The 20783-nt window shown below is 36.3% G+C and overlaps 1 protein-coding gene and 1 non-coding gene across 5 annotated transcripts in view; both read left to right on the forward strand.

Annotated features, from left to right (window-relative positions):
• Positions 1–20783, forward strand: part of THADA (THADA armadillo repeat containing) — a 323481-nt gene that overhangs the window by 84963 nt on the left and 217735 nt on the right. For all 4 annotated transcript variants that reach the window (XM_057740678.1, XM_057740680.1, XM_057740681.1 and 1 more), the window contains exons 24-26: positions 247–360; positions 6054–6176; positions 18600–18691. In XM_057740678.1, the coding sequence (XP_057596661.1) occupies positions 247–360; positions 6054–6176; positions 18600–18691 (329 nt within the window). The remainder of the gene's footprint in view (positions 1–246; positions 361–6053; positions 6177–18599; positions 18692–20783) is intronic.
• LOC130857941 (small nucleolar RNA SNORA11) lies at positions 12866–12995 on the forward strand. The gene has a single exon (XR_009054935.1). It is a non-coding gene; the product is annotated as a small nucleolar RNA SNORA11 (small nucleolar RNA).

Genomic DNA, 20783 nt, shown 5'->3' on the forward strand with positions numbered 1-20783 from the left:
ATAATTAATAAGCAAACAGGAGGTGACCTTAGAGATGCTGTGATATCACCACCTAATTTTACAGATGAAGAATCTGAGGGATGGAGAGGTTAAGCTGCTTGCCCAAGGCCACATGGCTTAAGTAACTTGCTTAACACCATATGTTTTTATAAAGGGGATTTTGTATTGGGGAATCAATTCTGGGAAATAGCAAACAGGTGTATATAAAATAATAGTCCTGGTAATTTCTGTCTGGTTTTTCCACAGGCACTGTTGGCGTCTGAACCTAAGAAAGGCAAAATGGATTTGTTGAAAATAACAATGAAAGAGTTAATCTCTTTGGCTGGACCTACAGATGACTCACAGAGCACAGTCCCTAAGGTAATAATGGAAATACACAAACCCTGCTAGGAAGGCAGTGGCTTTCAATCTTGCTGTACTTAAAAAGAAAAAAAATCTGCTAAAGATACAGAACTCTTGAAGATAGAACAGACATTTGAAACCTTTTTCGAGGGGTTTTATTTTGGTTTGGTTTTTCTGGTCCACAAAATAAACCATTGCTTTAGTTGATATAGATTGATCAAGAGGATCTATTTTTAAACTCTGGTGAAAACATTCAGTTTAGACAAGATATTTTATATTACAATTGTATATAAACATTTAGAAACAAATGTGCTATCACTTTCAAATTTCATGTGTGCTTCTTTGAGTTGATGTATATTTTATAATTCAGCACTTGGATCGTTCCCTAAAATGTAGTGTCTGGCTTTTGGTATATTCATATATTAATTTTAGGTAATAGTCCTTTTTTGTCACTGCTAACTTTGAGTTAAGTAGGTACTTACGTATGTTTATAGAGTTGGGTTAAGTATTCCTCACAGCTCCACTCCACCCCACGGTAGTACATACCTGTCAGATGCTTCTTGTCTAGCTTTCTACAGCAAATGCTTCGTAGTAGGGTGTTCCTACCCACCTGTGGGAGTCCCATGCTAGGTCAGAGAGCAGACTGAGGGCTGAAGTTTACAGTCAAGTACAGTGAGTACATATGGTTTTATGTCAGGGAGTTATTAAAGGGAAACGCATGGGCCAACATGTGGACTGGTGGGAAAGGATAGAATTTATTAACACATGTCACATAGTGGCCTGTGACCATATGATGTGACATTTCTTTAAAGTTTTTAAATAAAAAGTTACTGATCACCTTTCAAAAATGATCATTTTAAGATATTTTCCCCCAAAATGTGAAAAATATTGGTTCCATTTTCTTAGGCTGTCACTTTTAAAAAATACTATTGTTTAATAAGAACATCTGAAAATAATGGAATTTGGTTTTAAAGAGTGCTTTAAATTATTACCTTACTCTGCTCCCTTTCATCCTCTTTGGCTATAATCACTAAAACAAATCATTTCATGTTTTTTTTTCATTCTAAGAGCTTTTTTTTTAAAACATGAATTGTTATTTACTCATTGTTTTATAGTTTGGGTTTTTTTCAATCAACATTTTTTAAAATTAGTGAGCTCTAAGTTCATTTTAATTTCCAAGCAGTTTCATTATATACAAATTTTTGCCTTTCTGCTTGGTGTGAAATTGTGTTTCCCAGTTTTATTTTACATTTCTCTGATAACTGGCTAGCTTTAACATCTTTCCATGTATTTATTAGTCTTTTTAATAACTTTTGTGAATTGCCTGAAGATTTGCCTACCTTTAATTTGGTTATTTGTCTTTGTTTTGCAAGAGTTGGGTTCTTTGTTGTTTCAAAATTATTTTCCTGATATTTTTTTCCTTTTTGGTTATTTGAATTACACGTATCTTCTCCCAGTCTGTCGCTGCTCTTCTCTTTGCTTATTATTCTATTACTGCATGAAAGTTTTAAATTTTAATAAAATGGAATATATCAGCCTTTTCTTTTATTGTTTGTGCATTTGGATCTTATTTAAGAAAGCCTTCCATACCCCAGGATCAGAAAGATACTCTATATTGCTTTATACAATACATCCTTTCTTCTTGTACTATTGTACTAACACTACTTTTCTCATGTACTGTTTCTGTCAATAGGCGTGTCTGTTTCTGTGCTCTGTTCTATTAATCTGTTAGTCTGTCCCTGGGCCAAAATCACTAATTTAATTACTATATTTTTAAAAGTAAGCTCTGATATCTGGTAGGGTGAATCTCCCTTTTTTTTCCCTTCAGAATTACCTTGGCAATATTTGTCCCATTGCTCTTTTATGTAAGTTTCAGAATCAGCTTGTTAAGTTCAGCCAGAAAGCCCTTTTTGAATTGTGGTTGGAATTTACATTTATTGATTTATTTGGGAAAAATGACTTCTTTTTTCATATTGAAACTTCTAGTCCATGTGCGTGGCTTTATTTCTCCATTTATTCAGATCTTCCTTAATGTTTTTCATTACATTTAAAAATAATTTTCCATAAAAGTCTTACAGACCTTTTGTGAAAAGTTCAGCAACCTACCTAAATCGCTGTAATGCAACAAATGACTTGTCTGTAAATTCTTTGAATTTTCTTTACAGATAATCATATCCTTAGTTAATAATTCTAAATTTGCTTTACTTTTCTAATTCTTTTAAAATCTTTTCTTATTCTGCTGGCTGGCACTTGTAATAAAGTTTTGTATAGAAATAGAGATAGCGAGCATCCTTATGTTGTTTCTGATATTTGCTGTAGGTTTTAATGTCTCTTATCAAGGAAATAAAATTGCATTAAATGGTTTCAAGCATTTAAAAAAAATTATTTATTTATTTGGCTGCTCTGGATCTTAGTTGCGGCGCATGGGATCTTTGTTGCCGCACATGGGGTCTTTAGTTGCGGCATGCAGGATCTTTAGTAGCAGCATGAGGGATCTAGTTGCCTGACCAGGAATTGAACCTGGGCCCCCTGTATTGGTAGAATGGAGCCAAATACGGTCTCTGCCTACAGAAAATGAACTCCCAACTTTGAAATGGTAAATTTTTTTACATATTGCTAGATTCACTTAAAATTTGAAAAAAAATTTTTTTCACATATTTTCACTGGATTCATAAATGAAATTAACATGTGGTTTTCCTTTTTCATGCTATACCTGTCCTTATTTTTGTGTAAAAGTTTCATATTGAATTATAACAAACATACAAAGATGTGTACAAATAATATGTCTCCACAAAGTTTCACAAAGCAAACACACTTCTAAAACCAGCAAGAAACAGAACATTTTAGCACCTGAAAGCCCACTCATACTCCCTTCTTTTTTTTTTTTAACTTATTTTTTTATTTATTTGATTGCACCAGGTCTTAGTTGTGGTGGGCTTCTTGGTGGCGGCTCACAGGCTCCTTAGTTGCAGCAGGCATGTGGGATCTAGTTCCCTGAGCAGGGATCAAACCTGGACCCCCTGCATTGGGAGTGTGGAGTCTTATCCACTGCGCCACCAGGGAAGTCCTGATGTTCCCTTCTAATCAGCACCTTTTCCACAAGTGTGACTACTAGCTTAGTTTTAACACCTTAGTTTTACCGTTTGTTTTTTTTTTTTAATTTCATATGAATGTAACCATACATTATATACTCTTTTGATATGATTTCTTTTGATGAACATTATGTTTACTATATCCATCCATGCTGTGACTTCTTCATTTTCATTGCTGTGTGTTAGTGTATAGTTTATTTATCCATTCTTCTGTCGATGAACATTTGGGTGGCTTTCAATTTGGGGTTATTAAGAACAGTACATTTAAGAACATTCTTTTAGACTGGGGCGGGGAGGGTGGGGAGGGTGGGAGGGACTCGAGGGGGGGGAGTCAAGGAAGGGAAGGAATACGGGGATATGTGTATAAAAACAGATGATTGAACTTGGTGTACCCCCCCCCCAAAAAAAAAAAAAGAACATTCTTTTACATGCCTAAATGGTGAACACATATGTACATTTCTTCCGAGTAGATTCTTAGGAGGGGGTATTGAATACGTGTATGTTGAGCTTGAATAGATGCTACCAGTTCTCAGAGCAGTTGTCCCTACCTTATTTTGATAGCCAGGTTGTACTGGACTGGTAAAATAAACTTGGGCATCCTTCTGTTAACAGTTTAAATGAGTTTGGGATTATCTATTCTTTGAATATTTGGTAGAATTCACCCATAAAATCATGTGGGTGGTGTGTGTGTGTGTGTCATTTATTTTGTTGGGTTTGATGTCTTGCTTTTTTTTTTGGTCTGTGAGAGGGATTTTTAACTATAGATTTTCTTTATATAATGGTAATATATATAGCTATATATATTTTCCATTTCTCCTTGAAATTATTTTGATTAGTTCTGTTTTCTAAGAAATTGTTCATTTTGCCTTAGTTTTTCTAATTGACTAGGGTCATAATATTTTTGTTTTATTCTCTGGTACACCTTTAGTCATGTCTTCTTTGGTATTCATGATCTTGCTTCTTTTCTGTCTCTTCTTGGTTAGTCTCATCAGTGGTTCGTTTCTGTTTCAAAGAATCACCTTTTGATTTTGTTTTAATTTTTTTTAATTTATTATATTTTATTATTTTATTTGCTGCATTGGGTCTTTGTTGCTGTGCCCAGGCTTTCTCTAGTTGCAGAGAGCGGGGGCTACTCTTCACTGTGGTGCGCAGGCTTCTCATTATGGTGGCTTCTCTTGTTGCAGAGCACAGGTTCTAGGTGCACAGGCTTCAGTAGTTGTGGCACATGGGCTCAATAGTTGTGGCTTGCGGGCTCTAGAGCGCAGGCTCAGTAGTTGTGGCTCATGGGCTTTGTTCCACAGTATGTGGGATCTTCCCTGCCCAGGGATTGAACCCGTGTCCCCTGCATTGGCAGGCGGATTCTTAACAACTGCGCCACCTGGGAAGCCCCACCTTTTGGTTTTGTTAATGCTCATAGTTATGTCATTGATATTTAAAAATTTTTTTACTCCTTTAAATATTCTTTCTCTATTTTGAGTTTATTGTTCCTTTTCTGTCATCTTAATTGGACAGTTTTTTTGATTTTTTTTTATTATTAAAGTATAGCTGATTTACAATGTTGTGTTAATTTCTGCTGTATAGCAAAGTGATTCAGTTATACATATGCATTTTTTTATTTTCTTTTCCATTATTATCACAGAATATTGAATATAGTTCCCTGTGCTATACAGTAGGACCTTGTTTTTATCCATTCTATATATAATAGTTTGCCTTTTTTTTTGCCTTTTTTTTAATAGACACATTTAAGGTGTACATTTCTTTTATGTTACACTTCAGTGCATTACACAAATGTCAGGTGTGTAGCATTTTTGTTATTGTTCAGCTCTAAATATTAAAATTTTTTTCTTTGATCAGTGTTTTAAAATGTGTCAGTTTTAAAAGTATGCAAAGAAACTAGTTAACTTAGTTCCCCTATGATCAGAGCATAATATGTAAGAAATTAATTTTTTGGTATTTGTTGAGGCTTTATTTGTGGCTAGGTTTGAGGTCATTTTAAAAAACAAATGTTTCTGGGACTTCCCTGGTGGTGCAGTGGTTAAAAATCTGCCTGCCAATGCAGGGGACACTGGTTCAGTCACGGGTCTGGGAAGATCCCACATGCAGCAGAGCAACTAAACCCGGGCACCACAACTACTGAGCCTGTGTGCCACAACTACTAAAGCCCATGTGCCTAGAGCCCATGCTTTGCAACAAGAGAAGCCACTGCAATGAGAAGCCCGTGCACCACAACCAAGAGTAGCCCCCTGCTCGCCACAACTAAAAAAAGCCCACGTGCAGCAACGAAGACCCAATGCAGCCAAAAATGAATAAATTTATTTTTTTAAAAAAGTTCATGTGTGTTTGGAAAAAAATGTATTGTCTCTATTTGCTAGGTGCAGGATTCTACATAGGTCCATTGGGTCAAGCTTTTGTATTGCATTGTTCAAATCTTGCTAACTTAAAAAAATTGATTTATCAATAATTAGGCATGTTTTATTAAAAATCTGTTTTATTTGTGAATTACCATTTCTTCTTATAATTTGGTAACTTTTTTGTTTGGAAACTATGTTACTGGATATGTACAGATTTGGAATTACCACAGTCTTCAACTTGTAGCTGATTTCGAACTTTTTATTTTAGGTTCATGCTTTAAATATCCTTAGAGCCTTGTTCAGAGATACACGTCTGGGAGAAATTATTACCCCTTACGTTGCTGATGGAGCTAAAGCTGCAATTCTGGGCTTTACATCACCAGTCTGGGCAGTAAGTACATTTGCCATTTATTTTCATTGACTTAATTATACTTCTGAGTAGGTTTTAATAAACTAACCTTTCGCTGGATGATAAAAGATATCTACTGCATCCAGGGATAAATCCTTGGATCAAGCTACATTTTGACCCTTGGTATTTTATGGTTACATTCTGTCTCCTTTGTTGGCTTATTGGCCATAACTCTTTGTATTATGATTTTAGTGTTTGCTCTGGAGTTATAGTATGTATCTTTAACATCACAGTCTGCCCTTAAGTAATATTTTACCATTTCCCTTAAAGTGTAAGAACCTAGCAATATGTACTCCCATTTCTGTCCTCCCAATCTTTTTGCTTTTATTATATGTTTTACTTTTATGTATATTGTAAACCTGTACTGCGTTGTTATTATTTTTGTTTAAACTGTCAGTTATCTTTTTAAAAAAACTGATCATTTTAACCGTTTTTAAGTATACAATTCAGTGGCATTGAATACATTCACAGTGTTGTGCAGTCATCATCACTGTCCATTTTCAGAACTTTTTCATCATCCCAGACAGAAGCTCTGTACCCATTAAATAACAACTTCCCCACCTTCCCCTTCCCCCCGGCGTCTGGTAACCTCTGTGCTACTTTTTGTCTCTTTGAATTTGTTTATTCTAGATACCTCATATAAGTGGAATCATGTAATATTTGTCCTTTTTTGTCAGGATTATTTCATTTAGCATAGTGTTTTCAGGGTTAATTTTTAAGGCTGAATGAAATTCCATTGTATGGATATTTATTCACTCATCGGTTGATGGACACTTAAGCTGTTTTTTTTGGCTATTGTGAATAGTGCTGCAGTGAACATTGGTGTACAAGTATCTGTTTGAGTCCCTGCTTTCAATTCATCTGTGTATATCATATAGTGATTCTGTATTTAGTTTTTTGAGGAACTGTCAAACCACAGTGGTTGCACCATTTTGTACTCCCATCAGCAATTCACAAGAGTTCATTTTCTTTCACATGGTCGCCAGCACTTGTTATTTTCTGTTTTTTTGGTAACAGCCATCCTAACAGGTGTAAAGTGGTATCTCATTGGATGTTTTGATTTCACTTGATGTTGAGCTGAAAGCAGAAAGACCCTAAGTATCTGAATGTGTCTTTCTTTTGGATATTGTAGGCTCTGGGTATCAGTGTATTGAGCGAATGCTGGAAATATACTCTGTCAAAAGGTGAAAAAAACAGATACTCACAAAACATTAAAATGGGGGAGGTTAAATACTGAGTCCCTTTTTGTTTTGTTTTGTTTTGTTTTGTTTTTTGCAGTATTATTGTCCAGAAACTTTTTGATTCAGAACTCTTAAGATTGTGGGCAATACCCAGTACAGTTGTTGGATTTAAGAAAGTAAACATTCACATGTTTTTTTACAATTCCTGGGAGAAACACCGTGATTTTATTGTTTTCCTACATCATTGTGCCTTCTAGAATAAAGGAAACTAACCTATGGTTTGTAGGCACTTGACTGTGGTGAAAAAAAAAAGACTGGCAAAGGGAGAAGAGAAAAGAAGCTAGACCTTAATACATTACCTGCAGAATGGAGAATGTACTAGAAAGGCAGGCTTTCCAATTATTGAGCTGCACAGAGCATTTCATAACTCTCTGATGAGCCTCTAATTAAGAGTCAGTATACTGCAATATAGCCCAGGGCACAGAATACTAATGTAAAGAGGAATCCTTAAGGTTGCAGCTGTTGCCTGGAAAATTGTACATCTTCCTGTAAGAAGGATAAATGTCTGAAATTCTGTCTAGGAGCATTGCCTAACTACTCCTGAGGACACGATGTTTATGTTTTGCACTTACAGGAAAACGGAGCAATACTTGTATACCGTCAGGAGAGGTAGGTAGCAATGTGACTTGACCGTCAGGAAGAGTAGAGATTGTAAAGCTGATTGCCAGAAATATCAGTATTATTTTCTTTAAGCCATTCATTCCAGATGAACAGAGACATGTTCTCTGTGAAAGGGCTTTCAGAGAGTGAACCCTGGCAACTTTTCCAACTTCAGGAAAACTGAAAGTATCAGAAATGAATGGATCATTTTTTTTTAAAAGTCTTTTTTGGAGACCTTTTAAACAGTAACACATGTGCACTGCAGAAAGTTTGAAAATCAAAGCAGAAAAGGAAAAGGAAAAGTCACCTGTTTAACTGCCATACAGAGATAATAATTTTTAGCATTCTGATGTGTTTTTTTTCTCTTTTTGCTATGCGGCTTTTATGGGTGTGTAGTACTCATATGCACACATAATCTATAACAGCCTGCACAAACATATATAAGTGCTTATGGGTAGTTTTATTTGGGGGGAATCTTCCCTTTTATCACTGGTTATAAAGGAATCTTTTTTGTTTCTATTCAGTTTGTTTGCTTTACCAGAGAAAATAAACATCACAGCCATAATGATCTGTACTCTGACTTTAATACACTGATTGTTATGTTTCCTCCCTTATAAAAACCTAACCTAAGATACGCCAGAACCATGTCTGCCTACTCAGTGAACGTGAAGGAGTCTTCCTTTTACAAAACAGTTAGCCATAGCATTCTGTGTGAAGTCATTTAAAGAGTGCTTTTTCCTGACCATGTGTGAAATATGGTTTGATTTACAGAAATCTGATTTGTACACATCTCATGAATATGTCTTGTACCTAAAGGTGACTCCATCTGTACTTTTGGCTTGTTTTTCCTGGTAAGTTAGGGGGAAAAAAAGTAAAATAAGCTTAATTTTAATTTTGCAATAAAGAAACATTTTCTAGGAAGCATTCATGTATATATTTAATTGTTTGTACAGGTTCCTCAGTCTTTGTAATGAGACCACACAAATCTCTCAATCTTTGTCACCTATTGTTGCAGAAATCGGTCCGTTGAGAAACCAAGCACCACACTCGGAGGGTTGGAGAGCTCAGGTTTATTAAGCCAGCGGCCCCAGATGAGCTAACGCTCCAAAGTTTTGGGCCCTGAACTCAGGGTGAGCTTTACTTTTATAGTGCACATGTTGACAGAGCATGGAAGTTTCCGAACAGAAACTTACAAGAGCAGGTGCAGAACATTCTGTTTCTTAGCAAAACATCTTAAAGTTACATTGGATTGTTAGGTCATCCTGTTTTTCTGTTTTTCTCCCTGCAGCAAGCATATTTCACAAAAGCAAAACAAGCATGGAGTTATTTTTAGCTGAGTGTAAGTTTCTAACTTTCCTCTTCACTATTAGGCATTTTTTAAATCCAGGGGAAGTGTATTGTTGTAAATATATGACATTAGGCATACCTACTTGTTGCAGACGATATTAAACACTAGAAATACAAGGGTAAAGTAAGACATAATCATAAAAATGACTGTTTTATTGACTATTTTCCACATGCTTGGCATCATTTACGCTGATTAGCTCAGTTAATGCTTGGAACGGTCCTGCTAGGTAGATTCTATTATCAGAATCCCCGTTTTACAGATAAGGAGAGGAAAGAGGAGAAATAACTTTGTCCAAGGATGCACAACTATTATTTGTCTAATTCCAGAATCTGTGCTGTTATCGGGGAAAGTTGTGGGTATTATAGGAATGCAGTGAAGGTACATCTTACTTACCTTGTAGGATTTTGACCCTGTTCCTTAGAAAACAGAGGTGGAGATATAGCCTAGGTGATAAGGTTTTATTGAGTGGTACAAACCTAAAGCAGCAGAAGTGAAGGAAAAGGGGAAGTGAGGCAAAGAACGAGAAAAGACATTACCAAGCAGGCTTTGCAGGTTAACTTGCAAGAAAACTGAGCTGGTTGTTCTGGTCATGTGGTGTATCTTCTAGCCAGGCCATGTGAAACCACTAACTCTGGGAACAGTCGCACCTCCTGTCTCTTATTGGTCAAAGTTCACCCCTTCGGGCATTAACACAACTTAGACAAGTGTTGGCACAACCTTTGGGCAACTGCTAAAGAAGCCAGAGCCCATGTCCTGTGATGTAGCATCTCATCTGAGTATGGAAATGGCTGGATGAGCCACAGTCACCATTGGTGTCTGGGGTTTGACACTGGGCTTCCACTGCTGCTGAAAAACCCTGCATGAGAGAGTTTCACGGTAGGGGGATGATGGGATTTGACTGAGGTAGTGAAAAGTGGAGGCCCAGTTGTGAGGTGGTGAGAGAAAAGGCGGAAGCCCAATCATGAAGCTGTTGTAATGGTTCTGCCAAATGGTGATGGTGTCTCAGAATAGAGAAATATTAGTAAAGATGGTGACAGGTGATCATCTTCAACATATATTTTAGAGATGAAGCTAGTTTAGTTAAAAATTAAGTAACAAACAGTAATTTATAGATACATATATGTATAGAAACAGAATTTTCTTGGCAAGTTTTGGAAACTGAGACATTTCTGGGTATTTCCTTTTTTATATTCAGCTACCTGATCTTCTTTCCCTGCATCCTCATTGCTCAGGGCATCATCTTTCCAACTTGCCCAGAAGCGCCATTGAGTATGCCACCCTAGGGTCCTTCTAAGATCCACATTGGGTTTCTATCTGTTACATCTTACTTTGCTTCCCTCAGACCACCTCTGGTTTACAGTATGCAGTGGGTTTGAGGAGGAAAAAGAGCCTTGCAGATCTTCCCAGTAGTGCTGCCATGTGTACTCTGTGCCTCTGTTGGCACCGTCTACAGGCCCTCTGGTGGTTGTGAGGTTGCCACAAGGGTGCCAGGCTGAGGGCTGTGTGGTGCTGAAACCTAGTCATGCTCTGCTTATTACACTGCATGCCTTGGCGTGGAGCTTTAGTCATTGCCAGGAAGAGTAGTTTTTCCCTAGTTTACCCATAGGTCGTGTATGGGCTACGAGAAGCTCCATCTCTTCTTTTCTCATCTCATGGGATGAGTGTCTGGCTACTTTGGAAGAAAGTCACCCTGAATTCCAGACAGGGCTGGCCCTCCCCTTAATCATAGGACCAGAAATTCTAGTACAGTTTTCCTGGATGTACTTGCAGATGAGGGACTTGTGACCTGAAGTTTTAAGTGTCTTTTTCAAGGTCTGTGTCTAAGAAGTGATAGAAGGCAAATTAGAGTTGAAATCTCATTTAATTTTTTCAGAAAGTATTTCTTTTTACTATAAACTGGCACTATGTACACTAGACAAAATATTTCATAATATTATATGCATATTCTATCTTCAAGGATGTGACTATCCATGAAGAGCGAAGGTTTATGGTGTGTAAATGATCATACCATGTAGTGAATTGCACATGGTAGGTTCTCCATTCATATTTTTAAAATATTTGTTAAGGCAGAATTTATGTTATATAAGAAAAGACATAAATGTATAAGGAAAATATGTAGTATACGTGTGTAGACATGTACACACACACACACACACACACACACACTGCTCTGTGAAACCTGATTGTCATTTACCTGACTCTTCTATATCTTACAGAAATCTGTATGGAAACTTTTTTGTACTAGAAAGGAAAGAAAAAACATATGTAATCAGTGAATAGAAGGAAAAAGCTTTGGCAGCAGCTGTCAGTTTGTAGCTAAATACTAAATCTGTCAACGTATGTTGGGGGCTTGAAGGGGAAGGCAATAACGGAACAGGTTTTCTGGTGTTTTCCTTGTGATAAGGATTGTTATAGCTGGAGATATTTGGCAGCCATTCTATTCTCTCCGTTTCTAACTTTACTACTACTTACTCTTTTCTGTCATTCTTTCCTTTTTACTTGCATTCTCCTTGGTCCTTCCTTCCTAATAAACAGGACTATTTTCATTGCCTTTACTACTATGAGTTTTTCAAAACATACTAGCACTGTATATGAACTTTCTCATCACCCACGTTAAGTTTTAACATCAATGAATCACATTAGTATTTACTATCCATGTTTTGAGTTGATAATGCAGTTTGTCAGTTAGTCACAACCTTGTTCTCAATTGTACTTCTACTTAGTTCCCCTCCTCGTTAGATTTATAGTGAACAGGGACAGAAAATATGGGTGAAATATTAGAAAATAAAGAGGGGTACCGGAAACATATCCTTGAACTATTAATACTATCTACACAGAAACAAGGACACTCTTCTATCTTAAGTAACAAGTGGTGTTCATGCTAGTTATTTTGGTCTACATTTACAATAACTTTTTAAAATGTTATGCTGTATAACTTCTACACTTTTAAAACATGGAGTATATATATTTCAACATATGGAAATCAATTAATATAATAACTCATATGAATAGACTAAAGAACCAAAAACCACATGATCATTTAAGCAGAGGCAGAAAAGCAGTTGACACAATCCAACACCACTTCATGTTAAAAAAACTCAATAAACTAGAGATGGAAGGGAACTTTCTCAATCTGGTGAAGGGTATTAATGAAAAAACCCATAACTAACAATGTACTTAATGGTAAAAGACTGAAAGCTGTTCCCCGAAGATCAGGAACAGGACAAGGATATCCACTCTTGTCGCATCTATTTAACATTGTGCTGGAGGTTTTAAGTAGGGCAGTTGGGCAAGAATAAGAAATATATATCAGCCAGATTGGAAAGAAAGGTGCAAAACTATTTCTGTTTTTCAGTTGCACTTACGTGTAGAAAATCCTAAGGAGTTCACACACACACACACACACACACACACAAATTAGGGCTAATAAACAAGTTTAGCAAGGTTGCAGGACACAGGATCAATGTACAAAAATTGGTTGTGGGGTGTGCTCAGAGCAGGGGGCCTGAAGAAATGGCTCGTCTGTTTACAACACACCCGACAGGAATCTGGGTTCATTGTAACAAGGGGCACAAAGCTTGTGGCCTTCCTATGAACAAATACCCGACACACGTCCTCCTGTACCTCCACACGGCTGCTGGGCAGGACCAGTGGGACGGGGCTTAGTATTGGAAGGAAAGCTACAGTATTTAGTGGGAGAGTTTGCCACATAGAGCCAGTACGGTCCACATGTGGGTGGGCCATGAATGGTCTTATAGACATGCAGGCTTTGAATCTCTCTCTTCAAGGGAAAAAGAAAAATAGATTACAACTATATGCTATTCTGGAATAGGCAAAACTATGGAGACAATAAGAACAGTGGTTGCCAGGAGTTTGGGGGGAGAGGGGAGATGATTACACCGAATACAGAAGTTTTTATGAGCCGTGAAAATACTTTGTAATGACATTATAACGATTTTCTGTCTTTATACTTTTGTCCAAAGCCACAGAACATGCAACACTATTTACTTCATTAAAGTGAACCCTAAGATAAACTGGGGACTTTGGTGATTATGATGTGTCAGTGCGGTTCAGCTTTGGTTAAAAAAAAAGTCTTAAGAACACTCAGGGTAGATGTTTTTGGCAAAACTTTTGTTTCACTTTTATATGTGTGTGTGTGTGGGTGTGTTTGTTGTATTGTGATGTAAAAAGTACTTTTTAGATCAAAAAAGTTTGCATGCCACTGTAGTTATACTGGCAAATAAAAGCACAAATTAATCTAAAAAAAAATCAGTTGTATTTCTATACATTACCAATGAATAATCAAAAAATGAAATTAAGAAAACATTTCCATCTATAATAGCATCAAAAAGAATAAAATAGGGCATCCTAGGTGGCGCAGTGGTTAAGACTCCGCCTGCCAATGCAGAGGACATGGGTTCGATCCCTGCTCCAGGAAGATCCCACATGCCACGGAGCAACTAAGCCCATGTGCCAAAAAAAAAGAAAAAAAAAAAAAAAAGAATAAAATATTTAGGAATAAATATAACAAAAGAAGTGCAGGATTTGTGAAATGAAACTTACAAACCATTGTTGAAAGAAATTAAAGAAGGCCTAAATAAGTGGGGAGATATTCCATATTCATGGGCTGGAAGACTTAACATTGTTAAGATGGCAATACCCCCCAATCTACAGATTCACTACAATCTCTGTTAAAATTCCGTTTGACTTTTTTGTAGAAATTGACAAGTTTATTCTAAAATTGAGAGAGAATGCAAGACACGAGCCAGAATAATCATGAAAGAGAGCAGAACTGGAAGACTCACATATCCAAATTTCAAGACTTATAACAAAGCAACAGTAATCAAGGCAGTGTGGTAATGCCTTAAGGATAGACTTATATAAATCAATGGAACAGAATTAAGAGTCCAGAAATAACACCTAACTTTTAGTAAGAAATGTGCAAAGACAATTCAATGGGGGGAAGAATAGTCTGTTCAACAAATGGTACTGGGACAACTGAATATCCACATGCAAAAGAATGAATTTGCTTCATATCTTATACCATATTTAGAAGTTAACTCAAAATGGATCAAAGTTCTAAATGTAATAGCCAAAATGATAAAACTTTTACAAGAAAACATAAGTGTAAATCTTTGTGACCTTGGATTAGGTAATGGTTTCTTAGATATGACACCTAAAGCACAAGCAACAAAAGAAAAATGGTAGATTAGACTTGATCAAAATTTAAAATGTCTGTGCTTCAAAGGATACCATTAAGAAAATGAAAAGACATCTGACAGAATGGGAGAAAATATTTGCAGATCATATATCTGATAACCATATATTTGATTAGTATCCAGAATATATAAAAAAACTCTTACAACTGGATGATAAAAAGAGCCCAATTAAAAAATGGACAATGAATTTGAATATATTTCTCCAAAAAAAAGATACACAGGTGGCCAATAAGTACCTGAAAAGGTGCTTAACATTATTCATCATCAGGAAAATACAGATCAAAACCACAATAAGATAACCATTTCATATCCAGTAGGATGACTATAATGTAAAAGGTGGACAATAATTATTAGGGAGGATTTAGAGAATTGGTGAAAATAGAACCCTCATACACTGCTGGTAAGGATGTAGATGATACTGCCACTTTGGCAGTTTCTCAAAAGGTTAACATAGAGTTACCATGTCACCCAGCAGTTTCACTTCCTGGTATATACCCAAGAAAAGTGAAAACATGTTCACACAAAAGCTTGTACGTGAGTATTCATAGCACCATTATCCATAATAGCCAAAAAGTAGAAACAATGCAATGCTCATCAAATAATGAGTAGATTGTTTTTAATGTGGTATATCCATACAGTGGAATATTATTCAGCCTTAAAAAGGAATGGCAGGACTTCCTAGGTGGCACAGTGGTTAAGAATCCACCTGCCAGTGCAGGGGACACAGGTTTGATCCCTGGTCGGGGAAGATTCCACATGCTGCACAGCAACTAAGCCTATGCGCCACAACTATTGAGCCTGCACTCTAGAGCCTGTGAGCCACAACTGTTGAGCCTGTGTGCCACAACTACTGAAGCCCATGTGCCTAGAGCCTGTGCTCCGCAACAAGACAAGCCACGGCAGTGAGGAGCCCACGCACCACAACGAAAAGTAGCCCCCACTCGCTGCAATTAGAGAAAGCCCATGTACAGCAACAAAGACCCAACACAACCAATACATAAATAAATAAATTAATTAATTTTAAAAAAAGGGAATCGCAAACTGATACATGCTACAACATGGGTGAACCTTGAGAATGAAAGCCAAATGAAAGAAGTCAGATGTAAAAGGCTGCATGTCATGTGATCTCATAAATATGAACTGTTCAGAATAGGCAAATCCGTAAAGACAGAAAGTAGATTAGTACTTGCCAAGTGCAGGAGGATAGGAAATGACTGTTAATGTGTATAGGGTTTCATTGGCGTCATGAAAATATTCTGGAATTAGGTAGTTGTGACATTTTCCTAATTTGTGAATATAGTAAAAACCACTGAATAGTACCCATAAATTTTATGGTACATGAATTATATCTCAATAAAAGGAAATTAATTTTTTAAAATATCTTAAAAGTTTATCATTTGATCACCTTTGGAGGTTGCTATGGCATGAACTCATTGTTCTGCAAACTGGTAGATTTATGAAAATAATTCTGTATTGACTGGTAACAGAATGACCAAATAGCTCATGAGGGAAAGCTTTTTTTTTTTAATGGTAGTTTTTATGAATATTGCAACTAATTAATGGTAGAATATCAGTAATTTGCTATACCTACTGGAATAAGTAATGGTAATCATTGACTACTAATGAGGGAACTCGATGATGAATGATCAGGCTGGTAATCCATCTGGTCCACCTTAACATCGCTGCGAGAGATTATACGTCTCCTGCCCTCAGCCTGTCGGATGGCACGAGGGAGTTTCTTTCTTGGTTGGCGGTGGTGGTGCCCATTCAGTCTGTAAAACAGTCTTCTACAATTTTGATAAGGTATGCCTCAGCAGGCATCCGCTTTTGTCTCCAGGCACTCCTGTTTTGTTTTGTTTTAAGAACTTTTATGGAGATGTAATTGACGTACAATAAACTGCATATATTTAAAGTGTACAATTTGATTTATTTTTCTTATTAGTAATATATATATATGGCAATCCCAATCTCCCAATTCACCCCACCCCAACCCCCCCTGCTTTCCCCCTTTGGTGTCCATGTGCTTGTTCTCTACATTTGTCTCTATTTCTGCCTTGCAAACTGGTTGATCTGTGCCATTTTTATAGATTCTGCATATATGTTAATATACAATATTTGTTTTTCTCTTTCTGACTTACTTCATTCTGTATGACAGTCTCTAGGTCCACGCACGTCTCTACAAATGTCCCAATTTTGTTCCTTTTTATGGCTGAGTAATAGTCCATTGTATATATGTGCCACATCTTTATCCATTCATCTGTTGATGAACATTTAGGTTGCTTCCATGACCTGTCTATTGTAAATAGTGCTGCAGTGAACACTGGGGTGCATGTGTCTTTCTGAATTATGGTTTTCTCTCCAGGCACTCCTTTTTAACTGTACTGCTTCTGTCAGTCTTTGTCTGAAAGTTGGTTTAGGGCAAGATGGAGTTTGTGTTTTGATTTTTCTTTTTATGTTTTTGTGTGATTCTTAAGAGCCGATAGGGTCCTGGATAACTTTACCAAGTCATCTTAAACCTAAGGAGTCTCTGGGAACCAAGTCAATAGACTAGGTGACCTGAGCTAGGACGGAGGTGATGTTGATAAAGTAACAGGACAGAGTGATTTGTTTGGGGATATTAGTCAGGGCACACAGTAGGACTTCATTAATGTTTGTTAACTGTTGAATGGACATAAATGAGCTTGTCCAATTTTAGGATTTCATTGCACTTATGGTATGAACTGTGCCAGTGTGTCTGTGGTCCATTTCAAGAGTTACCACATATAACCTGAGTCAGTCATGTGCTTCTAGAGGAGAGGTTGCAAACTGGTGGCTGATAGGTCAAATCTGGCCCACCACTGTGTTTTATTTGGCTTCCACAATAGTTTTTTTTTCCTCTTTAATTTGTTGCCAACATCTCAAAATAGATTTCATATGAAAACTGGGGTTTCTGGCTGCTCTTGAAAAAGCAGAAGATATGGCAACACTGGGCTTACGTTCCCCTCAGGGCAGCAACTTCAGCTGCAGCTGAATGGTGACTGCACTGGACCCAGTCCTCTGCTGCCTCTGTCACTCACGGTCTTCCTGAGCATTGAGTTTATTATCCTTACTGCAGTAGTTTCAGGAAGCTGTTTTCTAAATCCGGCATTGTTACTGTTAATACCTTTCTTCTTATGTTGCTATTTAACGTATCATATGACTCCCACCTAATTAGAATATAAGCTCTGTGTTAGCATTGTGTGTCTCCTGTTTCTGGATATTCTCCATGGTGTTGGTATAGGGCCTTCCACACTATAGGGAAGTCAGTACCTGTTTATTCATCTCTACTCTGACTTGACAAGGTAGTAGAGCAAGCCCATATGCCATGGCTTTCAAGACATTTTTATGATATAGGAAAGCATCTTGGCACGCTGGTTTGGAGATAGATCTGCTCTACTATTACTATTTGAAGAAATGATTCATGTTTATAGTTTCTTCTTCTTACTGCTATGAACCAGTTGTCTCAGATAATCTTAGGGTTAAAATTACTTCCTTAGGTTACTGGAGTTGTGCAGTGAATAACGCTTTGGATATGATATTAAATATTTTATTCGCCATATTAATAATGTGGAACCTTTGAGTTAGGTGTGGTAAGTATTGTCTCATAGGTAAATGATTATAGAAAGTAAATGGAAAGAGCTAAGCTCTTTCTTGGGATATTCATCATCAGAAATGATACACAAAAAATGAATTTATTGGTTTTTTAAGTGTCACTTGGTGGTACAAAGAGATAATGAAAACAGTGTTGGTGCTGGTGTGCGTGTGGTTGCGTTATAGAGCTCAATTTAAGAGGAAGTCATTGAAGTAATTACTCTAAAGTTATTGAAAATTGTCTTATTTTATGGACACAAACCATATCTTCTTTAGCCCCACACTAGAAAATCAGGTAATGATTTTCAATGTAGTTTGAACATTGTAAATGTTGGTTTCATGCCATGAATATTTCTTAACCTTTATTGTGTATTTAATTTTACATTAGGTGAGAAATTCATCCACACTTCTTTTCAGTACCTTGATCACAAGAATATTTGGAGTTAAAAGGGGAAAGGATGAACTTTCCAAAAAAAATAGGTAAGCTCCATCTAATGCTAACTTGACTTTTTACAAAATATTGTCCTGGCCAAAAATAAATTTTGGAATTTTGCTTACTTTTATAGATTCACCTAGAGTATAAAACTATAAAAATACTATAGTAAATCAACCTATGCTGCCAATTTCAAGCCCTTGGGCAAAAACATCTACTGTTTAATAAGTGGACTTTTCAAAGCAACAAAAATATATCAAGGTAGCAAGAGCTGAAATGTAGAGCTTGTTTCTCAGTGCAACAGCTAAAGTTGGTTTTTTGGTTTGGTTTTTTTGATTTATTTCTTCTTCAGGTATTCCTGAAATGTCTTATATAGCTTTTTCTTAATGTGTCATCAAGTACTACCTTGTGCAATATCTTTGCTTTTATAGTAACTGGAAGTTTAAATGTTTGTGGTACACTCATCCGGACATGTCCCAGATTGCTTCTACATTAACCTCTAACCAAGGGGAGCAGTTACAGATGTTGGCCCCACACAGAATGCTTTTTATTTTTAGGTCTCCGGTGTTATGTTTACTCTCTGTTTTCCTCTTAAGGTTTTTTTTAATGTCTTGAAAAAAAACTTACTGAAATACTTTGATTATGAATAATTTTTAGATACAATGCACAAGTTCTGTTTGTTGGTTTTTAAAGAGAAGCTTTGAATAGTTATTTCTCGGACACTTAGCAGGGTTTAGCGGTAGTCTAGTGGCCTGCAGTTGTTAACACTAGATGTCACTGTCGCTGCATGTTTAATCCCTTCCTTAACTTCATTTAGGATCTGATTTGGCCCAGTGGTCTTTCTCTTGATACTCTAGAGATAAATCAGGCCCTGTTCCTCTCCTGCCTAAAAAAGTTGATGATCACACTTTTAAGTCAGGTTGTAAGCTCTTGTTTATTAAAATATATTTTCTTGTGATGGAACTAAGTCTTAGGAATTAGAAAATATCATGAAATTTCATGATGCACTGTTGGTAATTCTAATGAAACCTACTGGTAGTTCTGAATTGTCATGTAAATTGCTATTTATCACCCTATAAAATTCAATAAATATTTGAATGGAAAGTAATTGGCCATAAGTGTGAATTCCCTGAGTATACTAAGGAAATACTAGAGTGTTTTTTTTTTAAGGCTGAGTTGTATTTTTAATAATGATAACATTATTCTTTTGAAAGGATGATTATAATTTTTACTATTTAGCTGGTTCCTAAATAAAATTCTTCCTATCACTAGTTTGAAATCACTAATATTTGTTTCTTTTAAGCTTTGCTTATTTTGTTAATAATTCAATAAAGTGCGAAGGTTTAAAACAGTTTGGTTATATTATAAGGCCATGATAAATAGTGTATAAATAAAATATGAATGACATTATCAAACAAGTCAAATTAATGTTTAAAACCGAACTCGAAAATGAAGAAATGCTTTTTTCCCTTTTACTTTTTATGAAGTGAGTGATTCTTGGATGTGCATACAAATTTTACTATGTACAGGAGAAGAATGATCAAATTCATTTTATGTAGGTTGCATCTGAAGGAGGGTAGAAGAATAGCACAGTGAAACCACACTGTTGTAATCCTTTTGCTGCAGCTTGCTGATGGAAACCTCCATTGTAAGGTCATTCCTCTTGAATAGAAAAGGTTACAAAATATGTAACTTTCCTAGAAAGAGGGAAATAGAATATTCATATAATTGTTTTGAGTAAAGCTGAAAAGTGAAATGAAGGTATTATAAAGTTAATTTTTTTTAATGTGATAAGCATTTTTGGTAAGAGGTTTTATTTCAGTCACCTGAAGGTTGGTATATATCATTACGTATACAAGGCTTCTGTTCTGTGTTTAACCCTTAAAGAGTGTATTTCCTGGCAGCACCTGCTAGATTTGCTCTGCAAAACCCTTAGTGTCTTAAACTTGCCATTATTTGTAATGATTCTTTAGTTGTTGTTTGTTTAATGATGTCCCTTTTGGGTGAAATGTTTATATACCTGTTCGCTACAATATTAACTCCCTGAGGGCAGAACCTTTTGCTTCTATTCTATGTATATATGATGGGCACCGCAAGAATTCTAGTAATAATGATGTCTTGTTGGTTGGTTACGCAGCC

This window comes from Hippopotamus amphibius, chromosome 7 (assembly GCF_030028045.1).
Source record: "Hippopotamus amphibius kiboko isolate mHipAmp2 chromosome 7, mHipAmp2.hap2, whole genome shotgun sequence".
Taxonomy (NCBI): domain Eukaryota; kingdom Metazoa; phylum Chordata; class Mammalia; order Artiodactyla; family Hippopotamidae; genus Hippopotamus; species Hippopotamus amphibius.